The following is a 26991-nucleotide window of genomic DNA, read 5'->3' on the forward strand; positions in this document are numbered from 1 at the left end:
TCTGAGGGTACTCTGTCAGCTTGCCGGTAATTATCCACTAAATATCCACTATTATCCGTTGCTTTCCTTATAAAAAATGTTGTTCAAAGCACAACTGCATGAACAATTCTTTCTGCTGTTCACATACTGTACACACAAACTGACAAAACCTTTAGTGGCTCAACACTTTGCTCTCAAATACAACCCAACTGACATCTCTGTCACACTACACATCTCCCTTCACATGTCCTGCCAAATTAAAATTACGTCATTCAATTTTTTACTCTACACATCTCTTAAATAAAACTTAATGTATGTCACAAATAAAGTGACAGTAAAAAAATAACTTTATGAGAACTTTACACTGTCATGTGGAAGTTTACCAGCATGTTTCAAACTAAACCACAAATAACAAAATCATGTGTAATATTGTGAAGGTCCTGGCTCACTTTCTACCATAAGTAAGATAGAATAGGACAAGCAACCAAATGTAGACATATTGTATGCCATGTTGTTTTAGACAAACTTTAATTCTAACTACAAATCATGTTTCTTAAAATGATATGGCCTAATCCCTTTTCTTCCTCTGATCTCCTCTCTCTACTCAAGGTAAATGCTTTCCTGTCTTTTGTGGTTCCCATGGCATTAATCTCAGCATTAAACGGAGTCATAGCCAGTCAGCTGCTGCGCATGTTTCGGGAGACTGTGCAGGACAATCGCACCTCTATCATCGGAGGAAACGCTACCATTCTTAGTGTCACAGTGGAACCTAACCGCGCCCAATCACTGCGGCATGGAGTCATGGTGTTACGTGAGTGCCTTTCTCTTTTCCCCAAGCATATAGTTTAACAATAGTGTTTAGTGCTTGAAATAAGTATGGGTGCATACAATTAAATAGTATACAAGAGCAGGGGCGGACTGACCGGTAGGATATTCTGTCAAAGTCCAGAACGGCCGTCCTGGTGACGGCCTACGGCCGTGACCAGGGGCGGACTGGCCATCTGGAGTACCGGAACTTTTCCCGGTGGGCCGCTAACGTATGGGGCTGGAATGGACGCTTGGGCCGGACAGACGGATGTACAAAGTATTATAAACGCGAATGCACGCAATGCGAAGGCATTAGCGAGTCGAACACATATGCATGTAATGCAATGACACGTTATATACAACAGCCTCCCCCATCGACAGAAATGATGGAGGGCCGATGCCAGATTTCTAATGTACTTAAATATTAAATGTAAAAAAAAAACATATAAAAATCTATTTATGAAATACTGTCCACCTCTGCATAAAGGAGATGGAATCAAAACATTTGGTAAATACTTGCCCACAATTTATTCTAACATAAATAGTCTTTCTGCAAATATATCACTTTCAATGTAAATTTTGGATCTAAGATCAGTTTTACCATACTGTACTTCATTATTTTTCATATTAATTTATTTTGAAAATGTGTTTTGAATGTCTTTTTTATTTTAATGTTAATGTTGAACGGGTCTTATTTTTTCAAAACAAAAGTCTTTCTGTCATGATCCAGAAAGAAGAACCCAAATGCAGATGGCGATGTGGTTTCAACAAAGACTTTAATCAAACAAAAAGACTAGGGCTGTCAAACGATTAATCGCGATTAATCGCATCCAGAATAAAGGTTTGTGTTTACATAATATATATCTGTGTACTGTGCATATTAATTTTGTATTTATAAAGACAAAACATACACATACTTGTCTATAAATTTTAAATGTATTAATTTATATTTACCAATAATTGAAATTGTAAATAAAAGTTTATTAATAGTTATATTTTATATTTTTCTTAAATATATGTGTATGTGTTTATAAATACAAAATTAATATGCACAGAACACCAGCATATACTATGTAAACACAAACTTTTATTCTGGATGCGATTAATCACGATTAATCATTTGACAGCCCTAAAAAAAACACAAAGCAAAACGTACGTGGGGGTAAAACAATGGGAAACAGGAGGTAAATAACACTGACAGGAACAATAAACTTGACTCGACTAAACTAATATAACACTTGACATAAACCAGACTGGACTCGACGTGACAACACTAGAGAGATTTCACTCTAAGAGCAAGAAGGAAGGAAGGGAACAGGTGCAGGGCATGAAATAATTAACAATCAATAATGAGGAAACGAGAGGGCGGGGACAAAGATGAGACCCGAGAGCGTGGTACGCCATAGCAAACAATACCACGTCTCTCTCACACTAACCGCGTGGGTCTGTCATGATCCTGTCACAAGACTCAGAAACTATGACCAGAATAGGCAGAATTGTGACACTTTCAGATGTCAATACTGCAAGTCCCCAATAAATGAAGACCCAAATACCTAAAGTTTAGTTTTTTTAAGTTAAAAAATGCATGTGTTTGTGTGCATACATCTGTGAGTGACCATTCTGCAAATCTCCACTCAGGGACTTGATCTATGTAATGAAGGTTAATAAAATTACCACACTTAACCCAATAAAGTTTGTCAGAAGATGAATATCACCATTGACACAGGAATAGTCTGATAGGAAATACACTGACAATGAATGACAAACATGTTTATCCCATAAGCTGTCTTTCATATATGCTACTCAACACTGGAGATGCTTTCTTAAAATAGGTAAATAACAACTTATAACACATCATGATAGGTTCAACGTGTGCAAGTACAGCTTCACTTTAAGACCGGAGTTAAAAATATGTACTGACAGAGCTTTTCAATTTAATCCTCATTTGTGAAGCAATTTTGCTCACACTGGACTTATAATAACAGGAAGACGTTACTTTGGAAGAGAGAGCTATAATTTCGTTGTATGCAGCTGTGAAATGAAAATAAAGATATTCTATTATGTATCAAAATGTGATCCATTAAAGGTAGGGTGGGTGATCCTGTCCAGAAACATTGTTTGTCATGTTGGTTAGAAATCTATTTACACCCTGATAGCAATCAAGAAGTATAGTGGTCAAATAATATTTTTATTATTGTATATCGTCTGTGAAAGGCGTATAGGATCAAAAAACGTTCGCCCAATCAAAACGTTCTGGCCGAACGCTGTGACTGGTCATGTGTACATTTTCAGCCAACGTATTTTACACACCACTGTGCACCCTGTTCACGCAGACATCATACGTCATCAGCGCGCTCACGTCTGCTGTGTCAATGTAGAGAGAATGGCGGACAATCAGCAACAATCAAACTTTCCTGCGGAGCCGACAACAAGTAAATCTACAAAACGAAAGTCAGTTTTTGAAAAAGCAGTGACGAAAAAACGTCTGGATCATGAAAGAGGAAAAACTCGAATTAACATCGGTTCAGCTTTTACACAATTGAGACCGCTCCGGCAGGCTAAGGGGCTGAAATGCAATAGCATGATGGCTCTCTTTCTTTTGGACAGGTATGTACTAGGGATGCACGATATTATCGGCAGATAATAACTTATAAATTAATTATCGGCTTCGGCCCAATAAAGAAAATAACGCCGATATGCCTTGCCGATAGGAAGCAGTAATTAAATCATGCTTGTAAAAGCAGCGCATTCTTACATTAACTGAGTGTGCAAAGAAATCCATCTCTGCGCCCGTCAGCCGCGCACTGCCTATTTATTGATTAACGTTTTTAACTAAAACACAGAGTAAAAATAAAGTTGAATCCTGCCCATCGTCCATCGGGAGTAGACTTTGAACTTGAGCTCAAGCCTGCAGAATATGCAACGCGCCGCCCTGTGACTTTCCTCTCTGCACGCTGCCGTTTTGTAGTCTCCATTTCAAAGACCTATGCTCTTGTTGCTTATTTAATTAATATTCACCAAATTCATTTTCCAAATGTATTAAAATTATTTTGTTTATCATAATTTTAAAATGTGAAAAGCCGGGCTTGACATTAACACTTGTCCGGGACAAGTGAATGTTTTGTATGGGCAAGTGAGAGATAACTTTACTTGCCCGACTGGACAAGTAACTTGAAAAAAATAACAACAGTGCGACATATATGTAGAATAATAAGAATATGTGCATTAGACAGAGCTGTGTGTTTGTGTGTAGTGCGTTGGTCATGGTGTGTGACAATAATCAATGGCGCATCGCACTGAGTCCATGTAACTACATGCGGACGTGCTCTCGGTTTTATAAACCGTCCCCTCAGTTTTTGAAATCTGTACCCACGAATTCATAATCTGTGCCCATGCTTTCGCAATCCGTTCACACGGTTTTGCAAACTGTAGCCTACTCGCGGAATTGAAGCCTCTGTCTGTCAACAGAACAAGCTCCTTCCTACAGGAACATTAACCAATATTGTATACTGTTTTATTTTAGATTATATTATAAATTGTCTTATAAAATGTGTTTACACACGAGCTCGTGGCGCATATAAAGCATGCGTTCATTGCCGCGTTTCACTGGCATAAAGTTGGTTTGACATTAAACTTTCGTGAATTTAGGGACCATCTCTAAAGTTACATTCACATTAAAATACTTTTTTCCAACTTCAAAAGCATTTAAAAGGAAAGATTTATAGCCACAAAACTAACTGTACAGTGTTCATGTGTGTGTCTGAAAACTGAGGGGACGGTTTATAAAACCGAGAGCACGGATCGGAAACTCGTGGGTACAGTTTATTAATCCGAGAGCACGGATTTTTAAACTGAGGGAACGAATTACAAAACTGTGGCCACGGATTTGCGGGTTTTGTTTTTTTTTCTCCGAGGGGTGACCAGACGGGCTCCGTAGAAAAGCGCTTGACGTCTTGTGTGTTTTTTTTCCATTGTCCAATCGAATGAGTGGAGAGGCGGGCCTTCCGATGCGGTGACGGAACTTTACAGTTGCTTGAAACATCCGGAGACTGCAATGATGGAGGAGAAACTTGTGCTGGCACGGGTTAACCGAGAAAGGTCCGAGCAAGCGCCCTCTGCTTGTACCTTTTTAAAGTTTCTGATAATAAGACAGTTAACAGCAACTAGAGCGCTCGCGCTATAATCCTTGACTGACAGGACAGCTGTTTTGGTGGTTACTTAGCAACATAAAAAAAACGCTGCGGGCTTCTCTTTTCGGAGTCAACCAAAAGAGCAGAGCGGCGCGCCTCGCGTTTTCGAACATGAAAAGCGCGTTCTGTCTGATCGAGCCCTTACTCCATATGATTATAATTTAAAACAGAAACTAGCAGCTTCTAAAAATAAGTCAAGTGTGAACACAGACAGCTTTGTCTATTTGTAGTGGTTCTCTCTTGAGCTGAAAAGGTAGATGCTGGGATTGCTGATAGCGAACCAGCCGGGTGGATTATGTGCTCGTCTCGAAATTTGTTTATTAAACATCATTCACTGAAGCACCTCACAATAACGCATCCTCCTTCCGTTCGCGTCTGCGTTACCATTTGCTTGTTATTTGGCGTGAGATTTGTTTAGTTGGGCAGAGTGAGATCCTGAAAGCATGTGCGATGTAACAATGAGTCAGCAGGCAGAGAGTAGATCCACATGCAGTTTTAGCTTTTAATAAAATAAAGAAAAGACAAGAACAAACCAAGGTAATCCAACACTGAATGAGCATAAAACAAAGACCGGCTCCAAACAAAGGAAACACTAGGGTTTAAATACACTGGGGTAACAAAGGAAACAGGAAACACCTGGGGAAACTGATTAACAAGAAAAACTACATAGGACTACAAAACATGGCACACAACAGGAAATAATATAAAAGTCCAAAATAACAGGGGAACACAGACTGGGATCATAACATGCGAAAAGCTTACAACGCTGAGCGCATGATTGAGCAGACACCTGATGCTAGGCGCTCTAGTGATAGGGGAGGGGCCACGCATGCTCGGACAATCCATTGCATCATCGATCCCCCGTTTTAGCCCCGCACAAAAATCCTGAACAGAGAATCGGTGAAAAACTACGGTATAACTCCACAATTCAGTACTACATACTTCTGAGTCTTTGTAATGTGTTTCAGCAATACATTTCTAACATCTATAATGTGTTTAGAAACAATTCTCAGAATTCTCTTTACCCGTACTTTAACTATTTCTCATATTTCAGTACGACTTTGTCTGTGATCCTTGGAAAACTACACAAAATTTAAACAATAAATTGAAGCTTAAGGTCACAGCTATCCTTTGGTGTGTCCTGCTCCTAAACTTTGTGGCTTCTCTGACTTCATCATAATTCTGAAACATGTCGTCCTCTCGCTGATCTCCTCTGTCATCTGATTCTGATTGGGAGCTGAGAAAATACAGTACCCTCCACTATTATTGTACTATTACAGTAACCTCTCCAAGACAGAACTCCTGGTTATACCGGCCCAGCCATCAATTGAACGGCACCTTACTATTCAGCTCGGATCCTCAACTATAACACCCACCAAGTCTGCGAGGAACCTGGGGGTGACGTTCGACGAACAGCTGAAATTCACCTCCCACATCGCAGCAACCTCTCGAACTTGCAGGTATGTGCTCTACAACATCAGGAAAATCAGGCCGTTCCTGTCGGAGCATGCCTCTCAGCTGCTTGTCCAAGCTCTGGTCATATCAAGACCGGACTACTGCAATTCTCTACTGGCCGATCAATGCAGTCAAGCCCTTGCAAATGATCCAGAATGAAGCTGTACGTCTAGTTTATAATCAGACTAAAAGAACCCATTTAACATGGCTGTCAGTTGCCGCCCGCATCAAGTTTAAATCTCTGACACTGGCCTTCAGAACGATAACGGCAAATTCGCCCATCTACCTTAACTCAGTGCTCCAGGTCTACATCCCCTCCCGTCATCTTCGGTCTGAAAATGAGCGACGCCTGGTTGTTTTAAAAGCCAAGCGATGTCTGTTTCTTTACAGTAAACCTGCATATCAGAGCCATTTGACAGATGTAAACAAACGTGTCTTACCGGGAACTGTGTTATTGATATCTGGTCAGATTCATACAAATTTGTTGTTTAAAGGTAAAGGTATTTAATTGCTGAAAACAGTTTATTGTAATCGGGCGAACTTTATGTAAGCAGCGAGTACAAATGTTCATCTTCTCCTCTGTCATGTTCACAGCTCTAGGTAGAGATGAATGGCTTCCGGTGGGGCAGTGGATCTTTTCTCGCACCCTGAGCGTAAACACGGAAGTGACCGTGCATATGTGCATTGTAGCGGTTTAAGGACTTTTCACCAATCTCACACCAGCTTTCAGAATCATATATCCTACTGTTCATTGCAGTATTTAAAAAAAAATTGCATTTATGCATTTGTGTGGGTGTCTAAAAAACGTAATGTATTAATTTAGCTTCATCTGCTGTGATCATCTGGATATTTTTTCCCAGCATGCAACGCAGCTTCTGCTTCTATCAATGCTTCTTTGCTAATGTTTAAAAACGTAAATTGAAATGCATATCCTCTCACACCCGTCCTATGTTGATGCATCTGTCTATAGACCTGTCAGCATTGTGTGAGCTTAATGTGAGTTTGCTAAGAGTTAGCAATCTGCAACCAAAACATTTCATCTGTCAGTGTGACGGCACTTTCTGAGAGCGAGTGAGGTGATCTAACAGACTCTAATTATGGCAAATCTGCAGAAGACACTTTCTTTTGCCCAGCAGGTTTGGACAGGGTCAGAGATGATGGCAGGGCTTTCATCCATTCTTCCCAATTTATCTAATGTTGGCTCCACTTACTTCGACGTCAACTGAATTTGAATTGATATGGTGCGCTGTGAAAGGTCAGAAGTTGCTTTTATTCCTGAACTGGATCCAGAGGAGACAGACACTTAGTGAGAGTTCATATCACCAAGATATTATTTAAGTTCTGGTGATTGGCGAGTAGGGCTGTCACAGTTAAAAACTTTGGCTGACAATTAATTGTCTATGAAATAATTGTGATTATGGCGATTAATTGTGTTTAAAAGCTTTGACAATTGTAACGATTCATACAATTGATTTATTCAATGAAGAAAATATATCCTTTAGAAATGTGAAAATTCTGTAAATAACTAACATTCACTAAAGAGTGACCATAACAGAAGAGAGCACTCAAACTAAAACTGCCAGGAGTCTGGAATCACTCTAATAAAACTCAACACAAAAAAATACAAAGCTGATACAACTCAAATGATGGAGAAATGTCATACAGTATGAATTTACCAGTCAGTGCAGTTTAAGGATGGTGGACGTAGAATGCACTGCAGATTACCCTTGTCTACAAGAATTTACAAGAATTGCAGTTATCTGAAATAATTGCGTTTATGTCAAATAATTGCGACAGCCCTATGGGCGAGTAGGCAAAGATCTGTTGTATTTAGAAAGAGAAAAAAAACAAGAGTAGTTGTAGGGTATGTTTACACAACGATGTACTACTAAAGGCTTTGAAAGGTTTCACATGACAACACTTTAACCTTTATACTATAAATTTATACAAAACAAATCTGCATTTAGTGGAATGTAATATATATACTGTGTATATAAACCTGCAAAACTGCATTTTTAAAATTGAACTAAATAAACATACATCAAATTATAATAGGAACCGGAATGTGGACATTTATGGAATAACTTCATTCAAATTTGCTGATATGCAGTGCAAGTATAGGGTCAATAAATGATCCTGTGTGCTTATTCTTGTTTGATGAAGTCAAAAAGCAAGCAAAAGACATGGCTTCACATTTGAGAAATAAAGAGAGGCCGATCTCTTCTCATCGGCTTGCAGTGCGACTGGCTGCTCATCTGAACCCGGCGCAGGAACTAGAACAGGAAGTGTCACTCTGTCTGAGAGCAGGAAGTGAGAAAACGATTGTTGCAACTCCTGGTCCCTTTCACATGCTAATAATTGCTTCAAACAAGCACGATATCACAAACACCTCACAAATATGCTTATAGAGTGGCCATGAATTATTCAAGGTACATAATGAGTCTTTATCTGCTGTTAGTAAGAGTGACCCTCAAATGAATCACGCTGAAGTGGGGGCAACATTTAATGGACGTTATATTGAATTTACCAACAAAATAATACAAGTAATTACATCTCATCAGAGCACGGCACCAGGCAAGAGTTTTGTCGCTTTCTAATGTGTTTATGCAACTGCTGAATTTAAAATGAAATCAACACAGAGTGGAACAAAGAGATGAAACGGACAAGCTTATTATTTGCTTTATCCAGCTCTCAATACACCCTAGATATCCAATGTGTGCATGTGTGCTTGTATGATGTACACGGCTCCTATTTGTGATGTTGACAGTGTTGATTCAGTCTGTGCTGTGTTAATCTATTGCTCTAAACAGGCATAATTCACTTCCTGTGTGATTTATCACTGATCTGTATTTAGATTTCTTCATAGGAAACAGCCAGGCTTTGAGACTATTCTTATCTAGGCACACGGCATACCCATACACAAGCCAGATATCTAGAATCCACATTTGTCTGATTAGCTTTCAAATGGAAGGCTGAATGGGGATTCAGACTCTCATTTGGAAGGTAATCGGACGAATGCGGATCCTTGATTGAATTTCAGAAAGATTCTGCCAAAGCAGTAGTGCAATCCTGTCCTTACACATTAGCATTCAGATATGGTTTGTTGCTCCATTAGTGATAAGATAGAGATGTAGACAGGTGGAATGAGAAGAAAATGATACTCATCAGAGCCGGATCATTTGGAGTGACAGCAAATGGTACCACAGAATGGTAACTGCCGAAATGCCATTGGCATCATAAGCAGTTCGCCATCATTATTGTACTGATCCGTAATGTTACATGATGAACATTTGTAAATGTTTATACTCTGTGGAAATATTAAGGACAGAACCCATTTCGCGTTCTTCAATGAGACCAAGTACATCATAGTAGGCCTAAATAGGCTACATTTTGAACTTTAAACCATTTTTGCTGTTTTAACTAATGCTTGTTATTTTACCGTTTTGTGTTTATATGCTTTTGTGTTGATACAGCCGTGGAAAAAAATGAAGAGACCATTAATTTTATTTTTTTCAGTTTTTCTATATTTACTATTTATAGTATATGTTTAGTTAAAATTATCATTGTTTCAAATTTCAAGTGAAATATTGTTTCTATTTGCCTTTATTTGCAGAAAATGAAAACTGGAGAAACGGGTCAAAATAACAGAAAAGATGCTCTGGATTTTTTAGATCTCAAATACTGAAAAAACATTTCATATTTACTTTTAAGCAATGAAATAGTAATATCTGTAGATGTATTTAGCAAACATTGAAAAAACAATTTTTGTGATAACCTGGGGCCTCATGTATCAACGCCGTGTACGCACAAAAACTTTGCGTACGCCAGCTTTCACGCTCACGGTCGGATGTACTAACAGTGAAATTAACGTGAGAATGTGCATTCCTCCACACCAACTTCATGTCTGGCATGAGTTTTTTTGTGCGTACGCACATTTACAGCTTTGTCCGTACACAGTGTTTTACTATGGAATCAACGCAAGTCTTTGTACATGAGGCCCCTGGATTTTTATCAGTTTTCATGTGTCTTGTCATGCTGTCAGTCTTTCACATTGCTGTTGGATGACTTTATGTCTCTCCTTATTTTTTTGTCTCTTCAATTTTCTTGTAATTCAATAGATGCTGGACTGGAATGGCCACAATACATCTAGAAATGCTGATTGAATAAAAATGTTGAATGCTGTTTTTCCGCAGCTGGAAATGCTAAAAGAGAATCAAATGTTTGCACTGGTTGCAGAAGCCCCTGATAACAGACAAATTGTGAAACAAAAGCTGAAAAGCTATATTTCTCTGTCTCCAGCTTCATTCTGTCTTTATCTTTTATTTGCTTCTTTCCTCATCCAGAGAAATAAGAATTCATTTTAGTTCAAACCCTTAGGGCTAAATTTAATCATTTAAGACAAGAAGATCAAAAAGAAGGACTGTCAGTGTTATTTTTCATTCATAAAATCTTGAGATGCAGATTTATAACTCAGCATGACTCAGAAGGGGGAATTCCTTTCTTTCACAGAAACACACACAAGCGCACAACCATTTATATCACCTCATCTCTAATAAATGGCTGACTAGTTTGATTCAGAGAGAAATTAACTGCCTTTGGGAATTTCTCTGAACGTCTCTGAGAGTGAAACAAAACAGAAGAAAAAAATATGCGCTGTCAGTTATCTCTGCCAGTGTTTCTCAAGTTCAAGTTTTTACAGTGACATACCACAGATTATACTATATTAATAAAACATATGCTGTACATTTTGAAAATGTAATCTGGGTATTTCAGAATTTTAGAAAATGTGCATACTGTATACAATACGAATAGTGTGTACAACAGAAATGATTCAAGTATTGGATTATATTCTGAACATAGTCATTTTTCTCCAATGTTCAGGGAAAATAACCACAATTTTTTATCAAAGCCTAAAAGTTAAAAACATTAAGAATTATGAAAGTAATTACATTCAAGCAATGCGTAAAATGTAATGGAATCATATAACCAAACAAAGGAAAACAAAACCCTCTAATGTTTTTCCTGGCATTTTTCTTTACACTAGCTAATTTCACTACCTAATGGCGTTGAACATTTCTGAACAAAACAATATTAAGTCAATGTGTGATGAAGCAATTTTAAAGCACAGACTTAATGTCTATTGCCAAAACCTCAGACCATATTATTGAGCATTGTGCCAGCAGTATAGCAAGAGCCTCATATAGAGAGAATAACAGAGATTAGTAAAGTAATCCCAGTTTGACTCAAATCAAACCTGAAGTAATGGAAAAATAAAAAAGAGGAGTGAGATGAGAGAAAAAAAATGGACAACTAGCTGAAGTGAATTTGCGTCAGTGAGAAAACAAATGAGTCATCTGTTGTTCCCAAATGTATTTATTACATGTGAAGGCACCTGCAGAGCTTTTGAACGCCTTCTCATTCACATACATCACTGCACACGGGTGGGAATGTTTCTTACCGTGATTGTTATATTGTCTGTTTTCTTTCACTTTACTCTCCGCAGGTGCTGTTGTCATTGCGTTTGTGGTGTGCTGGTTACCGTACCACGCAAGAAGACTGATGTACTGCTATGTTAATGAATGGACTCCGTGAGTGTCGCTTTAAATATTACATTTTACATTTGGCAGATGCTTTTGTCCAAAGCAACTTACATTGCATTATACTATACATTTGTTTATAATTATGTGCAATCCCTGGGATCGAACCCATGACCTTGGCGTTGTTTGCGCCATGCTCTAACCAATAAGCTACAGGAAAGCTTTTATTACAAAAAACAACAGAAAAAAAGATGGAACATTCTCTTATTTCATTCCAGTAGTTTAAATGATAATTCAACTCAACTCTCAACTCAACTTTATTTATATAGCGCTTTTACAATTTTCATTGTTACAAAGCAGCTGTACATGAGACACATTGACTACAAGCAAAACAATCAAAGTTGTACCTGCAAAAACAAGAAAATTCACCCAAAAATGAAAATTCTGTCATCATTTACTCACCCTCTTGTCATTTCAAACCCAGCTGACTTTTTTTCTTCTGCCGAGAAGATATTTTAATTTAATTAAATTGTATTTATTTAGCGCTCTTCAGAATGTGCATTGTTCCAAAGCAGCTTTACAGGAGAAAATAAGAAATGGTACGGTCACGGTTTGTGCAGAACCCAGACAGTTAAAGTTCAACAAAAAAGTACTTTATTAATAAAACAAAAACCCACGAGGAGGCAAACAGGAAAATAAACAAAGAACCAAGGATAGCATAAAACAGCAAAACAAAACACTTCCCGCAAGTGGGGAAAACAAGAACTAAAACCTAACACAAACAAGGCTTACTTTCAGGGACTGGGCAGGACCTAGACAGACAAGGTCATCGGGGAAGATATCAAACAAAACGAACCAGCACAGGACAGCAAACACAAGGGCATTATATAGGGAGACTAACAAAGGATAATTAACAAGGGACAGGTGTTAGGAATGAAATGCTAATGGAAAGCTAAACAAGGAAACGAGAGGGGCGGGGTCAAAGACGAGACCAGAGAGAGCGCATGTTATGTCAAACCCAACAATAACATGTCTCTCTCAACACATGAAAGGCTCTGTCATGATCCTGCCACTAGATCAAGAAAGACATGACATGATGAGGCAGAATCATGACAGGTACATTATAAACACAGTGCATGGTGTTTATAGAACAAGCAAGATCAAGTCTCCCTATGAGCAAGAACCCAAACTCCAATGATAAATAAATGGAGAAAAAAACTTTGGGAGAAACCAGTCTCAGCCAGGAGGGCCAGGTCCCATCTGACGTGTCACAGCTGCACTCAGTGACTTTGATTAAAAGTTACTGAGTAAATGTTTATGAAAAATAGGGAGAGCTTATTAGTTGTGATTTAGGAAATTTCATTTGTTGAAACTGTTTAGGTCTAATTTTGTGATCGATATCAGACAACAGAGGAGTGTTATAAGCAGGGAAAATAGTAATGGCATAATGTAAATGAGTGCAGCTATAACTGCTGTCATGTGATGTAAGTTTATCATGAAATACTAAGTATTGTAAATTTAGCATTAATGTGACAAGTAGTCCGTCTTTGCTCTCGGTTGGGAATGGAATTGCCTGAGCTGGAGCTGGGATGGTCAGTTAGTCTGCAGGCTCTCGCAGGAGGGTGGCACGTTCAGATGGAGCATAATCTCTAGGTAGGGATGGGCATATGATGTTCATCTGGTCCTGGCGTAATCTCTCCCTACCTCGGGATGGGCATCCCGAGGCGGGGGAGAAAGGCAGAAAGAGACTAATTAGTGTAGCTACTGTTCATTAATTTTATTTTGCATATTAAGCATTAGTGAATGCTTGGCTGAAAAGATGTGTCTTTAATCTAGATTTAAATTGGGAGAGTGTGTCTGACCCTCGGATAGTATCGGGAAGGCTATTCCAGAGTTTAGGTGCTACGTATGAGAAAGCTCTACCCCTTTTGGTAGATTTATTTATTCTAGGTGTTATCAAGAGTCCTGAGTTTTAAAGAATGTTGGTAACCAAACAATGGCGGTACCCGGTGACTTGCATTAGTTTTGTGTCCACACAATAGAAGTCAATGGGTACCGCTGTTATTTGGTTTCCAACATTTTTCAAAATATCTTCTTTTGTGTTCTGCTGAAGAAAGAAAGTCATACAGGTTTGAAATGACAAGAGGGTACATGATGACAGAATTTCACTTTAAGGAGTAACTAGCTAAAGTGCCCATTTAAAAAAGTGTCATTTCGGCTCCTAAAATTTGCAAAAGTTCACTTGCTTTATATTTTTTACAGTAACAAGCTTCATTTGACAACAGGCAACTTTGTAACAGCACAAAAATGTTGGTTTTGGTCGGAGGTTTAGTGACTTTTTACTCTTTAGGTTTATAGTTTACAGGATATTTTATACTATATGACTAGTATACCCAAAATGGGGAAATCCCCTCCTAATTTAAGTAATGTAATTCAAATAAAGTACTGTACACTGATAACTTCAGATCTCATACAGTACGTATTTTAGGCCAATGAGATTAGATCACTTCAATAGTATACTCTCAGAAAAATAGTTTATTCAACAAACTTCTGGAAAATCTTTTCCACACAATTAATTTAGGATTGTACAACAGGAATACAATTGGTAAATTTAATTAAATAATGTTTTGTTAAAACAACTTGATGAATTAAAAAAATATATAGAATTTGATTATTATTAAAAAAACATGTTGCATTAACTCGTTAAAATTAAGTTAATTGCACGAGAGGCGATTTTTGTGCATTTTGGACCTTCACGATTTTGAGTACCATGTAAGAACACGATAACATTTAACTATACAATTTTTTGCTTGTATTCAATTCTGTAAATGACTCAATGTGTTTAACTATGATAAAGCTTACTGTACATATTTCTAGTGTTTTTAAAACAGTTGCATTACTGTAAATTTCAATATTTTAAATTATGAATAACTTGTGAAGCTACAATTTCAAAGTAGCTTTTATTTACATGTATACATAAGGGATGTTAATGATTAATCGATGATCGATTAATTGTCGATAACAGTTTACTCGAAATAACTTAAGGATGATCGAGTTCAAGGTCATTCACGCGTGCGGCTCATGCACAAAACACCTACAGCAGAATCATGGAAAACCACAATGGCTGTCCACTTATTGCATTACTTGGCTACCGACACACCTTCATTTAACATTTTTATAGAAATAAAAGAAAGTTAATTTGGACAATGGACGCAAGAGTTCGTGAGGCTCACATCTGTCAGGCGTCTGTGAGGCGCGATGATTGACAGGTCAAGGTGGAGGAGAGCTTTTGTTAAATAAAGTTTCATTTCTTCGTTTAATATAAGTAGTGTTGTCCATAACTTGTTTGGAGCAGTCGTTCGTTCGTTAGAAATACATTAGGCTAACTAATGCTGATTTCAACAACTTGAAACATTAAAATGTCAACCCAGCTAACACAGTACGTTCTGACAATGTCACCAGTTCGTCTTCATTTGCTCACCGTGACATTACTTTGTGACTACGTTATGAGGACGTCTTGGCAATGTTCCATTTCTTAGAATTTTTTCTTACGTTCCAGAAACGTCCCAGCCACGTCCTCAAATAACGTCGTGAATTAATCCCATGGAGAACGTTGTAGCGACGTGATGTACTGGTCTTCAGATAACCTGGACACTGGTCATTTTTGCTTACAGTCCAGAAACGTCTTAGCCACGTCCTCAAATAATTGATCCCGTTGAGAATGTTGTAGTGATGTGATGTACTGGTCTTCAGATGGTCATTTCTGTTTATTATGTTATTGAATGGAAAATTTATGATCAGAGTAAAATCTGTTATAATGTCAAGACGAATTAATCTGACTTCTGACAGCTATTAAAGTGGAGTTTAATTCGATACCACAATTACAACTATTTATTTTGTGTGCGCGCGTCTGATATGTGCTTGCGCGTCTCCAGCACGCACGTGCCTTCTTTGTTCTGCAAAGAGTCGCGCGCTCTCATCATTTAAACGTTAACGGTCATTTCTTTTTACCTCGCTGCCTGATTTTACTTTAGCGGTTTATTAATATTCTTTCTTTATTTTATACCTTACAGATGTGAGAGTAAACACATATTTTAGTGATTTTCGATCGATTTGGCGCGTTTAAATGAACGGACCCTGATGTTTGCGAGTGTGACTAAAGAAGCTTTTGATTGTTGTTTTAAAAACGGACAACCTGCTAAACTTGTGTGGTAAAACAAGAATATAACATTAAGCCTAAACATAATGTTTATTCATCTCTGTCAATAAATATCTGCTTTAAATCCTCTATATTGTGTTGAAGTCTTTGTTTATTTATGTCATGTACTACAGTATAAATAAAATATCTGATTGTGATGTACAGTGCTGTGTTGAGTTTTATAATCGTTACTGTGCTTTATACATATTTGAATAGAAAATTACTCCAATTATGCATAAAATATTGAATCTTTAACGCACAGATTAAATCACAAATTAATTTAATCCTCCATGTGAGGGATGATAATTGTTTAAATTAAATAAAAAATAAGATTTTAACAACGTGACTGCTTGGTCATTAGGACGTGCTCATCACGTCCCAGAAACGTTATTTGGTACGTCGCTGCGACGAATATGGTACGCTCCAGGTATGTCTTCAGGAGGTAATCACAATGTCCCAACAACGTCAAATGTTACGTCTTCAGGACGAATATGGGAATCACAAAGTTACGTCGCTGGAACGTTATTATGGTACGTCGTGGCAACGAATATGTTCCGGTCCGGGTACGTCGTCACACCGTAACTGTGTTAGCTGGGAATTTCACTGCAACTACAAGTTTTGCCTTAGCATGTGACTAGTACCCTTTTCCATACCTCAAGCCTGTATTTTCCTCCTAAGAACTTCAACAAGGGTCGTCACCTGTAAACAGAGGTGGACGAAGTACACAACTTCCTTACTTGAGTGAAAGTACAGATATTACTGGTCAAATATTACTCCACTACAAGTAAAAGTTGTAAAGACAGATTCTTACTTAAGTAAAAGTACAGAAGTACGTGCTTTTAAAAGTACTCAAGTATTAAAAGTAAATTTCCTTTATGTCAGTTGTGCATTGTTTTATTGTCGTATACCTTATGCCTCTGAAGCAACCTACTGAATACACAGAGTAGCTCACAGTATCAGTTGTATTAAAGGAGTAGTTCATTTCAAAATTTTCCCCCATTGACTTTCCATAGTAGTTTTTATTCCTACTATGGAAAGTTAATGGGGGCAAATTTTGCAGTGAGCAACTCCTTTAAGAGCTTCATATGTTTAGCACATATATGTTCCGTTTAGATATAACCCTGTATGATCATTTAGCCTAATTATCCTCATTAGCCCCCTAGGCCTATATGTATTTATGAGCAGTGTTCTTTTATTTTGTATTTTCCCTTTACCAGTTTTAGCAGCAATTTACCAGTAAGTAGTAAGGTTGTTGTAAATAGTTAAGTGTAGAAGCCATGTGTTTGTTGGATTTATTACCATTTGTATTTCCATAATTTAACTACAAACATAAACTATAGCTAGTATAATGAAACTATGGTATTTTTAGTTGCTGTGGTTTTACTAAAGAATTCGAATGAGATTTTTTAATTAAATTCCTCTTTGTAGTGTGTTTGTGGTTTTATTCAAATAGGATTTACCATCCCACCAATAGAATCCATCACATACAAGTAGACAACATGTATCCATAGTACAATTCCCATTACAACCATTAAATCCATTACATTTTCTGTTTTATTTTGGGCAGGGTTCTATTGTTTTTATTTCAACAGGAATACTTCAACGATAGTTACTTCAGTAAAAACATCATTCATTTTCCAAATCGCTTTAAATGATATAGCAGCAGATCAGAAGTTAACACGCACGCGTAGCTCAAGGTGTATGTGATGCTTATTTACCGTTTAGCCGTTATGCCGATCATTTTCATGACAATGTTTCTACGATCTTTGACTGATCGTAACCCACAGATGATTACACCACACTTTATCATGTGCCTTTTTCGTCTTTTATTTTTCTATTTGCCTTTTTAGAGCGCTATCAACGGTGTATCAGCGCCTACGTTTACATTAGTTTAGCGGGGAAGATCCCAGAGTTGCCAGATTTGCGTTAAAAAAATCTGCCAAATGGCCATTCAAAGCTTGCCGGAAAACCGCGAGCTTAGAAAAACTGAAATACTTGGCAACAGTAAAAGGTCCTGGCAGATCGCAAGCCAGATAAATTGCGCACACAGGAAACCCCGCTGCATAGAAACCATTTTCTACTTTTGGACCTTTTTATAAATGTAGTGGAGTAAAAAGTACGATATTTGTCTTTCAAATGTAGCGAAGTTAAAGTACAAGTACTCAGAAAAAACAATAATACTCAAGTAAAGTACAGATATTCAAAAAGTGTACTTAAGTACAGTACTCAGGTAAATTTACTTCGTTACTGTCCACCTCTGCCTGTAAATAAATTCGCACAGATGTTTTTTTTTGTTTTAAAACGCGGTGTAATTCCTTAGTTAGACTGCTTTAGTTGATTTTATTTATTGATGCAAATGCAATACAAAGCTAAACAAGACAGACACTGACCATAAAACGACAAAAATATTTATATACAGTGGTGATCAGCAGGTCTTTGTTTTTAGGATCAATTAACAGTCGGCATGGAGGTATCAAGCCTGTTTACTTTATTTATAGTCAACATTATAAACAATAAAGCCAGATATTCTTATCAGATCTAGGTTTTGTTTCCGGGAGTTAGAGAAGCGCGTTTTCTCCGCTGTCGGCTTTGTTAACCTTCGGCTTGTTGAACAGACTTTCACCAGAGTAAAATAGACCATATAGGCTATATGCTTGTTTTTCTTATCAAGAACATGTAAAACAAAATAAACAAGATAACCATATATCACAGACTGTCAATATACGTTGCGATTTGTTTTGTGTTTGGTTTTTGTATGATTTCGCGCAGGTTTAAATGCAGTTTTTTTTATGTATTTTTCTATTTTTTTCCAACGTTACTAATCTTTTCAGTATTATATCAACAGGATATAATATTAGTGTGTTATGAATATTTAATTATAATTATAAGCTTGATGTGAAATTGTGACTAAATAAAAATGTAACAAATTATGTCTTTTTCAACTTAATTTAAATAAACGAATATTCATTTTTTATGAGCTGAAATATTCAAATGTGAAATTATTGAAAAAATAATGCCGCGGAGGATTTGCAATGTACACTTATACGCAGTGTTGGGTAAGTTACTCTGAAAAAGTAATTAATTACTAGTTACTAATTACATATTCAATAGTGTAATTAGATTACTGTACAAATTACTCTCTCCAAAAAGTATTTAGTTACTTATTACTAATTACTTTCTATATCCTATATCAACCTTGATTAGTTAAGTGATTCAAGGGTAGGCATGAAACGGCTCTTTTAATTCATTCAAATAAATAATATAAACTACATAAAGTACTCTTATTTACTGACCAAAGTATTACAAATGTGAGAATTATACATTAAAGCATTCATTTTAAAGTTAGACTTTGAATTTTGATGTTAATTCCACTATTGCACACACATATATTACACAAAGTATTTAGTTTAATTACATCAGAAGTAACTAATTAAATTACAGAAAAAATAAGAGTAATCCCTTACTTTACCTTTTCAAGGGGAAAGTAATTAAATTACAGTAACTAATTACTTAGTAACTAGTTACACCCAACACTGCTTATACGTCTATAGAAATACAGTAGATACAGGCACTGATGCGTTTACTGATTCATTCAGTCATTCAGCTGTGAATCGCAGTTACAGAAACGAGTGAGAAATATGTCAGACAGATTGATGATTTGTGTCGGAATAAGTGCTGTTTAGTTCCTCCTCATGCAGGGCTCATCATCAGTGTTGCCGTAGGGAGAACATTAAAATCTTCACCCAGACAAACAAATGCAAGTGAATTACGACCCTCGTTATTCACACTTCAAACTGAAAAGCTCTTCAGATTTAATTAAACATATTTATACCTTATGTTCTGTGGAGATTGAATTATTTAAAGGGGTGATATGACACGGCTAAAACATATTATCGTTTGTTTTAGATGTAATGCAATGTGTATACACGATTTAAGGTTAAAAATGGTGTATTTTCCACATACTGTGTATCTCCTCTTTGCCCCGCCTCTCTGAAACACGCAGATTTTTTACAAAGCTCATGGCTCTGAAAAGCGAGGTGTGCTATGATTGGCCAGTTAACCAGTGCGTAGTGATTGGTGGAATACTGCAAGCGTGTGATGGAAATGTAACGCCTCTTACCATATTTGGAACATCAGGTTCCAAAGCAATTGCACTGACAGGTACGCCCACCTTACTTGCGTATACATTTGGGCGGTCTTAGTCAACTCATACCACCAACTGACGTAGATTTGTGGGGGTGTGGTTACACGAGGTGTTTCAGGCAGGTCTGGGTGAGCATTCGCTTTTAGATAGAATGCATGTTTTGTTCCAGCACTTAAATTTTTGCAATTTTACGTGTAATGCATGGGCAACTTATAACACACCAAAGACACAGAAAAACATGTATTCGCGCCATATTACCCCTTTAATATTTTCTATTTAGTATGTTTCTCTGACATCTGACCTGTAATGTACCATTGTTTTTATTTGCTTTTTTATAGAAAAATATATTGTTGCAAAAATAATAAAATATGGAGATACAAGGTTTCAGAAGGAAAGCAGCAGTATATAAAATTCATATGGACAGTTGACAGGGGGTCTGTTTGTACCACCTAATTCATTGCATTTAGTCACATTCGTCTCAAAGACCCCAAACATAATTCATGTAACAGTTTTAATAGAGTTTCAATTTGAAATGTTGTTTATAATGAGATCTCATAAGAGTATAAACCTGATGCTTCAATGGTAATTACTGTATGAGATGATGAAAGAGCTTTGGGGTCTCTTAGGCTACAGCAGAACATGAAGTTAAGAAGTTTCTTATGAGGTCAGAAAGATCTCACCCCCTGCCATGATAGACTGGAAATGAATCCATTCATCAATCAAACAAATTCTTTGAAATAATGTTAAAGAGAAAATGTGTATTAGCCTAGGTACAGAGAGATAGCAAGTCAGTGTATAATCAATCACTTTAAGTGACTAATTAATCATCTGTGCTAAAATCGTCTGTTGATGCTTAAATCCATTTGCCTCCTAAGCAGATTGGTAGTGTGTGATATTTATATTTCTCTCTTTCTACTCCGCTGGATTCTATAAAAAATGATGTCACTTATTCTTAGAAGATGAATGTAAAGTCATGCATCAGATAGCATGATCATGGTCTGTTCATGGACCATCTGATGCAGATTGCACACAAAAATTATCTTTCGGAAAATGGTATTTTTATTCAGAAAAGTTCCACTTGCAACTTCCAAGGAAAAAATAGTCTCATTGAGCAAACATGCATGTGCAGCTTTGACTTTGGATTTTTGTGTCTGTAAATGGCTTCCTTGCATTGGTGAGATGATCCAGTCTGCTGTGGCAGGGTTAAGTCTTCTTTAGAGTTTTGGTGAATCTGGGTTACAGGGCTGAGTTGATAGAGACAGACAGGTTCACAGTGAGACTGTACATGTGTCTGACATCATAACTCTGATGTGATCAAAGATCAGAGAGAATGAATTATGAATGTGACCTTCACTCCGTGTAGTCAAAACCCAATTTTCGTTTTTGAGTTTTATGTAGAGACGTTATCTAAAGAGACACATGATCGTTGATGAGATTATCTTTTATTTTAATCAGTTCAAACTAATCAAATCACTATACAAAATCCCAGATTTACATTACATTGAGAAAGCTAAAGATATTTTTCTAAACACAGCCTAACATAAAATAACAACGTCAAAACTTTCCAGAATACATTTTAGTAGTATAAATAAAGAAGATTTCTGTTGATTTCAGAAACAGAGTGGAGATTGAAAAAGCGTAAAAGAGATAAAGTTTATAGGTATATGGTACAGTATATGAAGATCATAAAATGTTAATTTAAAAAGAACTATCAAGTTGTCTGTACGTGCAAATGACATAAAACGTAAAGCAGCTGTCATGAAACTAGGTTTATTGTGAACGTTTTTATAGCACGAATAGATTTGAATTGAAAATGTTTCTCCTCAGTTTTATATCCATCATGACTCTATAGCCAATTATTTAAGTTCAGAATATTTTTTTCTAAATATTACACTTACTATTTATCTAAGATAGTTTTAATGCTTCTTTAAAAATACAGCCACAGAAAACAAACTACTGAAATTATTCTTTTTTTCAATTTGATCATTCGATTATTGATAAAAAAAATGAATTCTGTAAACAACATTTCTCCCAAATTCCAAAGGAAAATATTGTTTTATTTGCATTTATTTGTAGAAAAATTAAATAGGACAAACTGGTCAAAATAACAAAAAATCGGTTTGCAGATCTTGAATACAAGGAAAACAAGTTCATATTCATGTTTAAACAACACAGTATGTACTTTTTATTGGTTAGATATTTGCAAAACCCAGTGATACACATAAAGGGTGTCTCATAATAATGATTTATGGAGATATGAGGTTTCAGAAGGACAGCAGTGATATGTTAAAAAACAGCTCAGAGATGAAAAGTCCTGATTTTGAATTGCAGCTTTTAAGTGCATTCTCTCAGTCATCCAAATTGCTATTGGGTGACTTCATGTCATTCCAGAGGTTTGATTTTGTTAAACAGACACTTGACTGGAATTGGTATACAATGCATGCAAAAATGCTAAATAAAGGCAAAAAAGTGGGCGTTTTTTCCTGCAGCTTTGTAAAGATAAAGTAAATTTTTGCCAGTCCTTGGTCTCATAAAGTTTGTAAACCCCGGATGTACTTTCTGTATTAGTACAAATATTAGCTCTTTCTGTCCCTCAATCTACTCTGTTTGCTTTTCTCCTACAGTGCTCTGTTCGATTTCTACCACTACTTCTATATGGTCACCAACGTGCTCTTTTACGTCAGCTCGGCTATAAACCCCGTCCTCTACAACCTCGTCTCGTCCAACTACCGGCAAATTTTTTTTTCCACGCTCCGCTACTTCCTGCTGCCGTGCCGTCATAAGAAACAACAACGCGTCCTGACCCGACACTCCATCAGCATCTGCAGCAACCACACCTTGTCCACCAACGCTATCAAGGAGACCATTTACTGACCGCCTATTCAGTTCCTCCATTTCATTCAGAAAAGCCAAGGGGAAGCCATTGAAGTGAAGATTGTGTCCAGATGGACTTGTTATTACAAGAAATGTTATGTTTGTGCTCATACATCACCACATTGAGCTTTCGAGTGTCGCGGAATAGCTACGAGAGACTGTGTTTGTGTGTGAAAGAGTGCGTTGTGGTACCACGAAACACACAAAACGAAAACTGAACAGGGTGCTCAAACACTGTAAAAATCTCCAAATGTAGAAATATTCAGATTCGCAGTAACAAATGTTACATGCTCAGCTGATTCTAGATCAGTTTGAGTGGTAGTAGTGGGAAGTTTTAATGTTTTGTCTACAACATTAGGTGGATAAAAAGAGTTCAGGGTTGAATAGGATGTAATGAAGAAATACATCATTCCTAAGCTAATCTTAAGAACCAGACTGCGAACAGTTGATTTATTTATGTGAATAAACAGCTGCTGTTATGTATATAGAGTCTTTATATCCAACTGATGTAATTTACCAACTGTGAAGATGAGAACATGCATTTGGTTTTTATTACTGCCACAGCAGAGATCGCTACATCTTGAAACAAGCGATTCTAGCTTGTAACACATCACAATTTCTGTAACCATTCTGTCGCTATAGCAACAGTCTACATTCAAGAAGGAAGAATGCTCGATGGGAGGACGGGCATAATTGAATGTAAAAAAGCTTCTTTTAAACACAGCCTTGCTCTGCAGTTTGCAGAAAGAGAGACAGAGTCTTGACTGAATATGTGCGGCTGAAGGAAAAGTGTAAACCAGCACAATTAATTTTCAGCTGTATGAAAGGCACTTATCTCTGAGAAACGCTTGGCCGCAGGAATGCTGAGATTTACATCAAAACTTCCACTAGGGAAGTGTTTCGAGAATGATGGGAGGGCTAGAACACAAGATTGAGGATCCGTGACAATGATGTGGGTAATGGAATTTGGTAATACAGATGGAAAGCCAAAGAAAAATGGAAAGTTCAAGATAGTTTGCACTGTTTTTCTAGTGCCTTTCGTGGTGAGGATGATGAAGATGAGGAAGCTATCTTCTTAATGGTGAAATGTTGATAACGTTGTTCCGCTGTAGGTAAATAAAGTATGATGGCAAAGTAGGAAATAGGGATGGGTGGTGTTAGCCACGCCCACTTACTTACATACTGTAGCATATAGACGGTTTCATCAGACGCACTGGCCTGGACCGAAGTTAACTTCCGATCTGAGTTTGTTTATCAGTCTATATAATATAACAAATGATTTTATATTCAATGAATTTTATTATTTTAGTTTATATAAATTGTTATAAAATAATCTACTAAACCAGTGGGGGGTAAACCTAGGGAATGGCAAATTTTCCTCTGGCCATACAACAACCACTTTCCAAAGTAACGGAACCATAAATTATACCACATCATATCTACACAAAACGTGTACAAGAATCCACGAAACTGAAAGAATGCACGAACAGACTTACAGATAACAAACCCTACCCTCATATCGTTAAAAATGCTCTTTTTGAAGCTCTAATTCTGCAGCAATAGGGCGACTCCAACAAAGTATCTACTAAACCATCTGCCATTTATACTGCGATTTAATAAGTGATGTGAAAACATAGACAAGCGAAAGGTGGATTCAAACCTGCATCGCAATAGTGTCAATAGTACTCACTGCACCACTGAAGCTGTTGATGAGAGAATGTCGTTTTTACATTCTAAAATACACATGCTTCCGACGCCCATGCAAGAAATATACAGCAGTCTAAAATAGTTTGATGATCTTTAATAAGCATCATTATGCACACTTTGTTTCCACTGTTTTGTCTGAATGCTAGGGTATGGCCACTGCCAAACTCTGCCATACGCAAACGCCGCCCCAGACAGAAACTGTTGTTATTGATTCTTTGCAGATGTCTACTGGAAGTTACGTTTGGGCCACATAATGTCTGTTTATGTTGTTGTCAATGAAACCGTCTACTCTACACAGTCGCAGTTGACATTATTTTGTCTCAACAGTATATACCTTCATACCACCCAGCCCAGGTCCCAGAGTCTGGCTAATGCTCCTTGTTTCTTATTTACATCTATCAAACAATTTTCATGTCAACTGGATAAAGTTTTGGTAAAAACAGCTTTTGTTCGTATTCATCCAAATCAACCACTGTGTGTGGAACTGTAGAGAACATGGTGAATGCTCACAGCAGGGAGGATGCTAGGGAGTTGAAAAGAGTGGTGTGTTGAAGTACACAGAATGTTAAAGAGAACACGCTGATATGCTGGCCAGAGATACTTGACCAGAGAGAGAGAAAGAGAGAAGTATAAAAGATCACCTGCTGAGGTTGTGGACCAGAGGTTGTAGACACGACAGACACCGTTAGAAAGGTTATGATGTTCATTTGATGGTTCTCCAAGGGGACAGCAAGATAATTACAACATTTTTCTGTTATTAAGAAAATGTTTTGCCTAAACCATAAACATTTCTAAAATGCCAAAGGTCATTACGCATGGTAATGAAATGTTATCTCATAATGTAAATTTAATGGCTGTATAATATATGGGAAATGTAAGAGAAAATGAAGACAATTATAATATATATTTTGTGTACATACCAAAAAAATTCATGCATCGTCTGAGCACAAGGACCATTTTAAGATTATGTAAAAAAAATGAAAAGCACTTTGATACTGTACGTGACATGGGTTAACAGAGCAATGCAGGGATCCATTGTGTAAACATGACAGAAAATCTTAATGGTGGGCGAAGAGTTAATGTAATAAAGCTTTAAATGTCAAAAAGTTCCAGAAGCAGTTTGAAGTTGACCCTTTATCCACACTTCAATATTAATAGTTCTGGCGTATTTTGGGTTTGCGTCTGTGCATGATCTGCACTAAATCCACATCTCCACTGGTCTAAAGCAAGCTGTTATGTTCTTACAGAGTCATTGCGAAATGTAATCTACAGGGCTAATACCATCAAATCAGGACTGATCATTCCTAATGGGAAGATAACGGTTTAAAATGAAGTATGATTTGATTTACCTGTAAGTTAAATTACAACCCTATTAAAGCAAATTACGTAAAACATTTACTTGCTTGAAGCAGATGCTGTTCATGAAACCTGAAACACTCTGGAAAGTGAATTGTGTTTGCACAGATTTGATATACTGTATGTGCACTGTGCTTTAAGATATTATTGATGTTAAGATTTTGGAGCATTACAACAGTTCGCCATCAGTAACAGAAATGTAGCACAGCAGTTTTTCTTTGATGATTCTAGATCATCATCTCTGACCTTTTATTGTAACGTTATTGTTGCTGCTGTCAAATCAATAACTTTCATGAATGTATACACTGTAAGTCATTTCTACGGCACATGTGACTTGTTTTAAATCAGTGGTAATCAGATTCACAGTTAACATGCCTTTAGAGTTCTATAGCATCCATGCACGTAGTGTCATGAATCCTCCTGAATCAATGTTGATTCAATTGGTTTCATTGAAATCCCACAGGTGGTGTTGTCTCTTTTGTGCTGTTTGTTTAAAAAATGTCATTATAAATATATGTTAACACTAAAGATGGATTTGAATAGTGCTGATGTTGTTTTGTTATTATCGACTAAATTAATTATTCATTTTAATGGGAAATAACTCAGACTAATGAATTGATTGTTTAAAAGCTTTCCTGGTGCATTTAACTTGCGATGTTTAATGGAAAAGCCACTGTATATGATGAGTATATGTTTTGTAAAGTACAAAATAAAAATGAAAAAAAAAAGATTTTTATATTAGTC

At 36.9% G+C, this 26991-nt stretch overlaps 1 protein-coding gene across 2 annotated transcripts in view; it reads left to right on the plus strand.

The window, feature by feature from the left end:
• The window catches only part of ntsr1 (neurotensin receptor 1 (high affinity)), a 61604-nt gene that overhangs the window by 26360 nt on the left and 8253 nt on the right, over positions 1–26991 (plus strand). The window contains exons 2-4 of one of the 2 annotated variants that reach the window (XM_057319142.1): positions 589–790; positions 11935–12019; positions 22935–26927. In XM_057319142.1, the coding sequence (XP_057175125.1) occupies positions 589–790; positions 11935–12019; positions 22935–23184 (537 nt within the window). In that variant the 3' untranslated portion in view covers positions 23185–26927. Of the gene's footprint in view, positions 1–588; positions 791–11934; positions 12020–22934; positions 26928–26991 lie in introns of those variants that run through there. The other variant, XM_057319143.1, reaches the window with a different exon arrangement.

This window comes from Triplophysa rosa, linkage group LG21 (assembly GCF_024868665.1).
Source record: "Triplophysa rosa linkage group LG21, Trosa_1v2, whole genome shotgun sequence".
NCBI lineage: Eukaryota > Metazoa > Chordata > Actinopteri > Cypriniformes > Nemacheilidae > Triplophysa > Triplophysa rosa.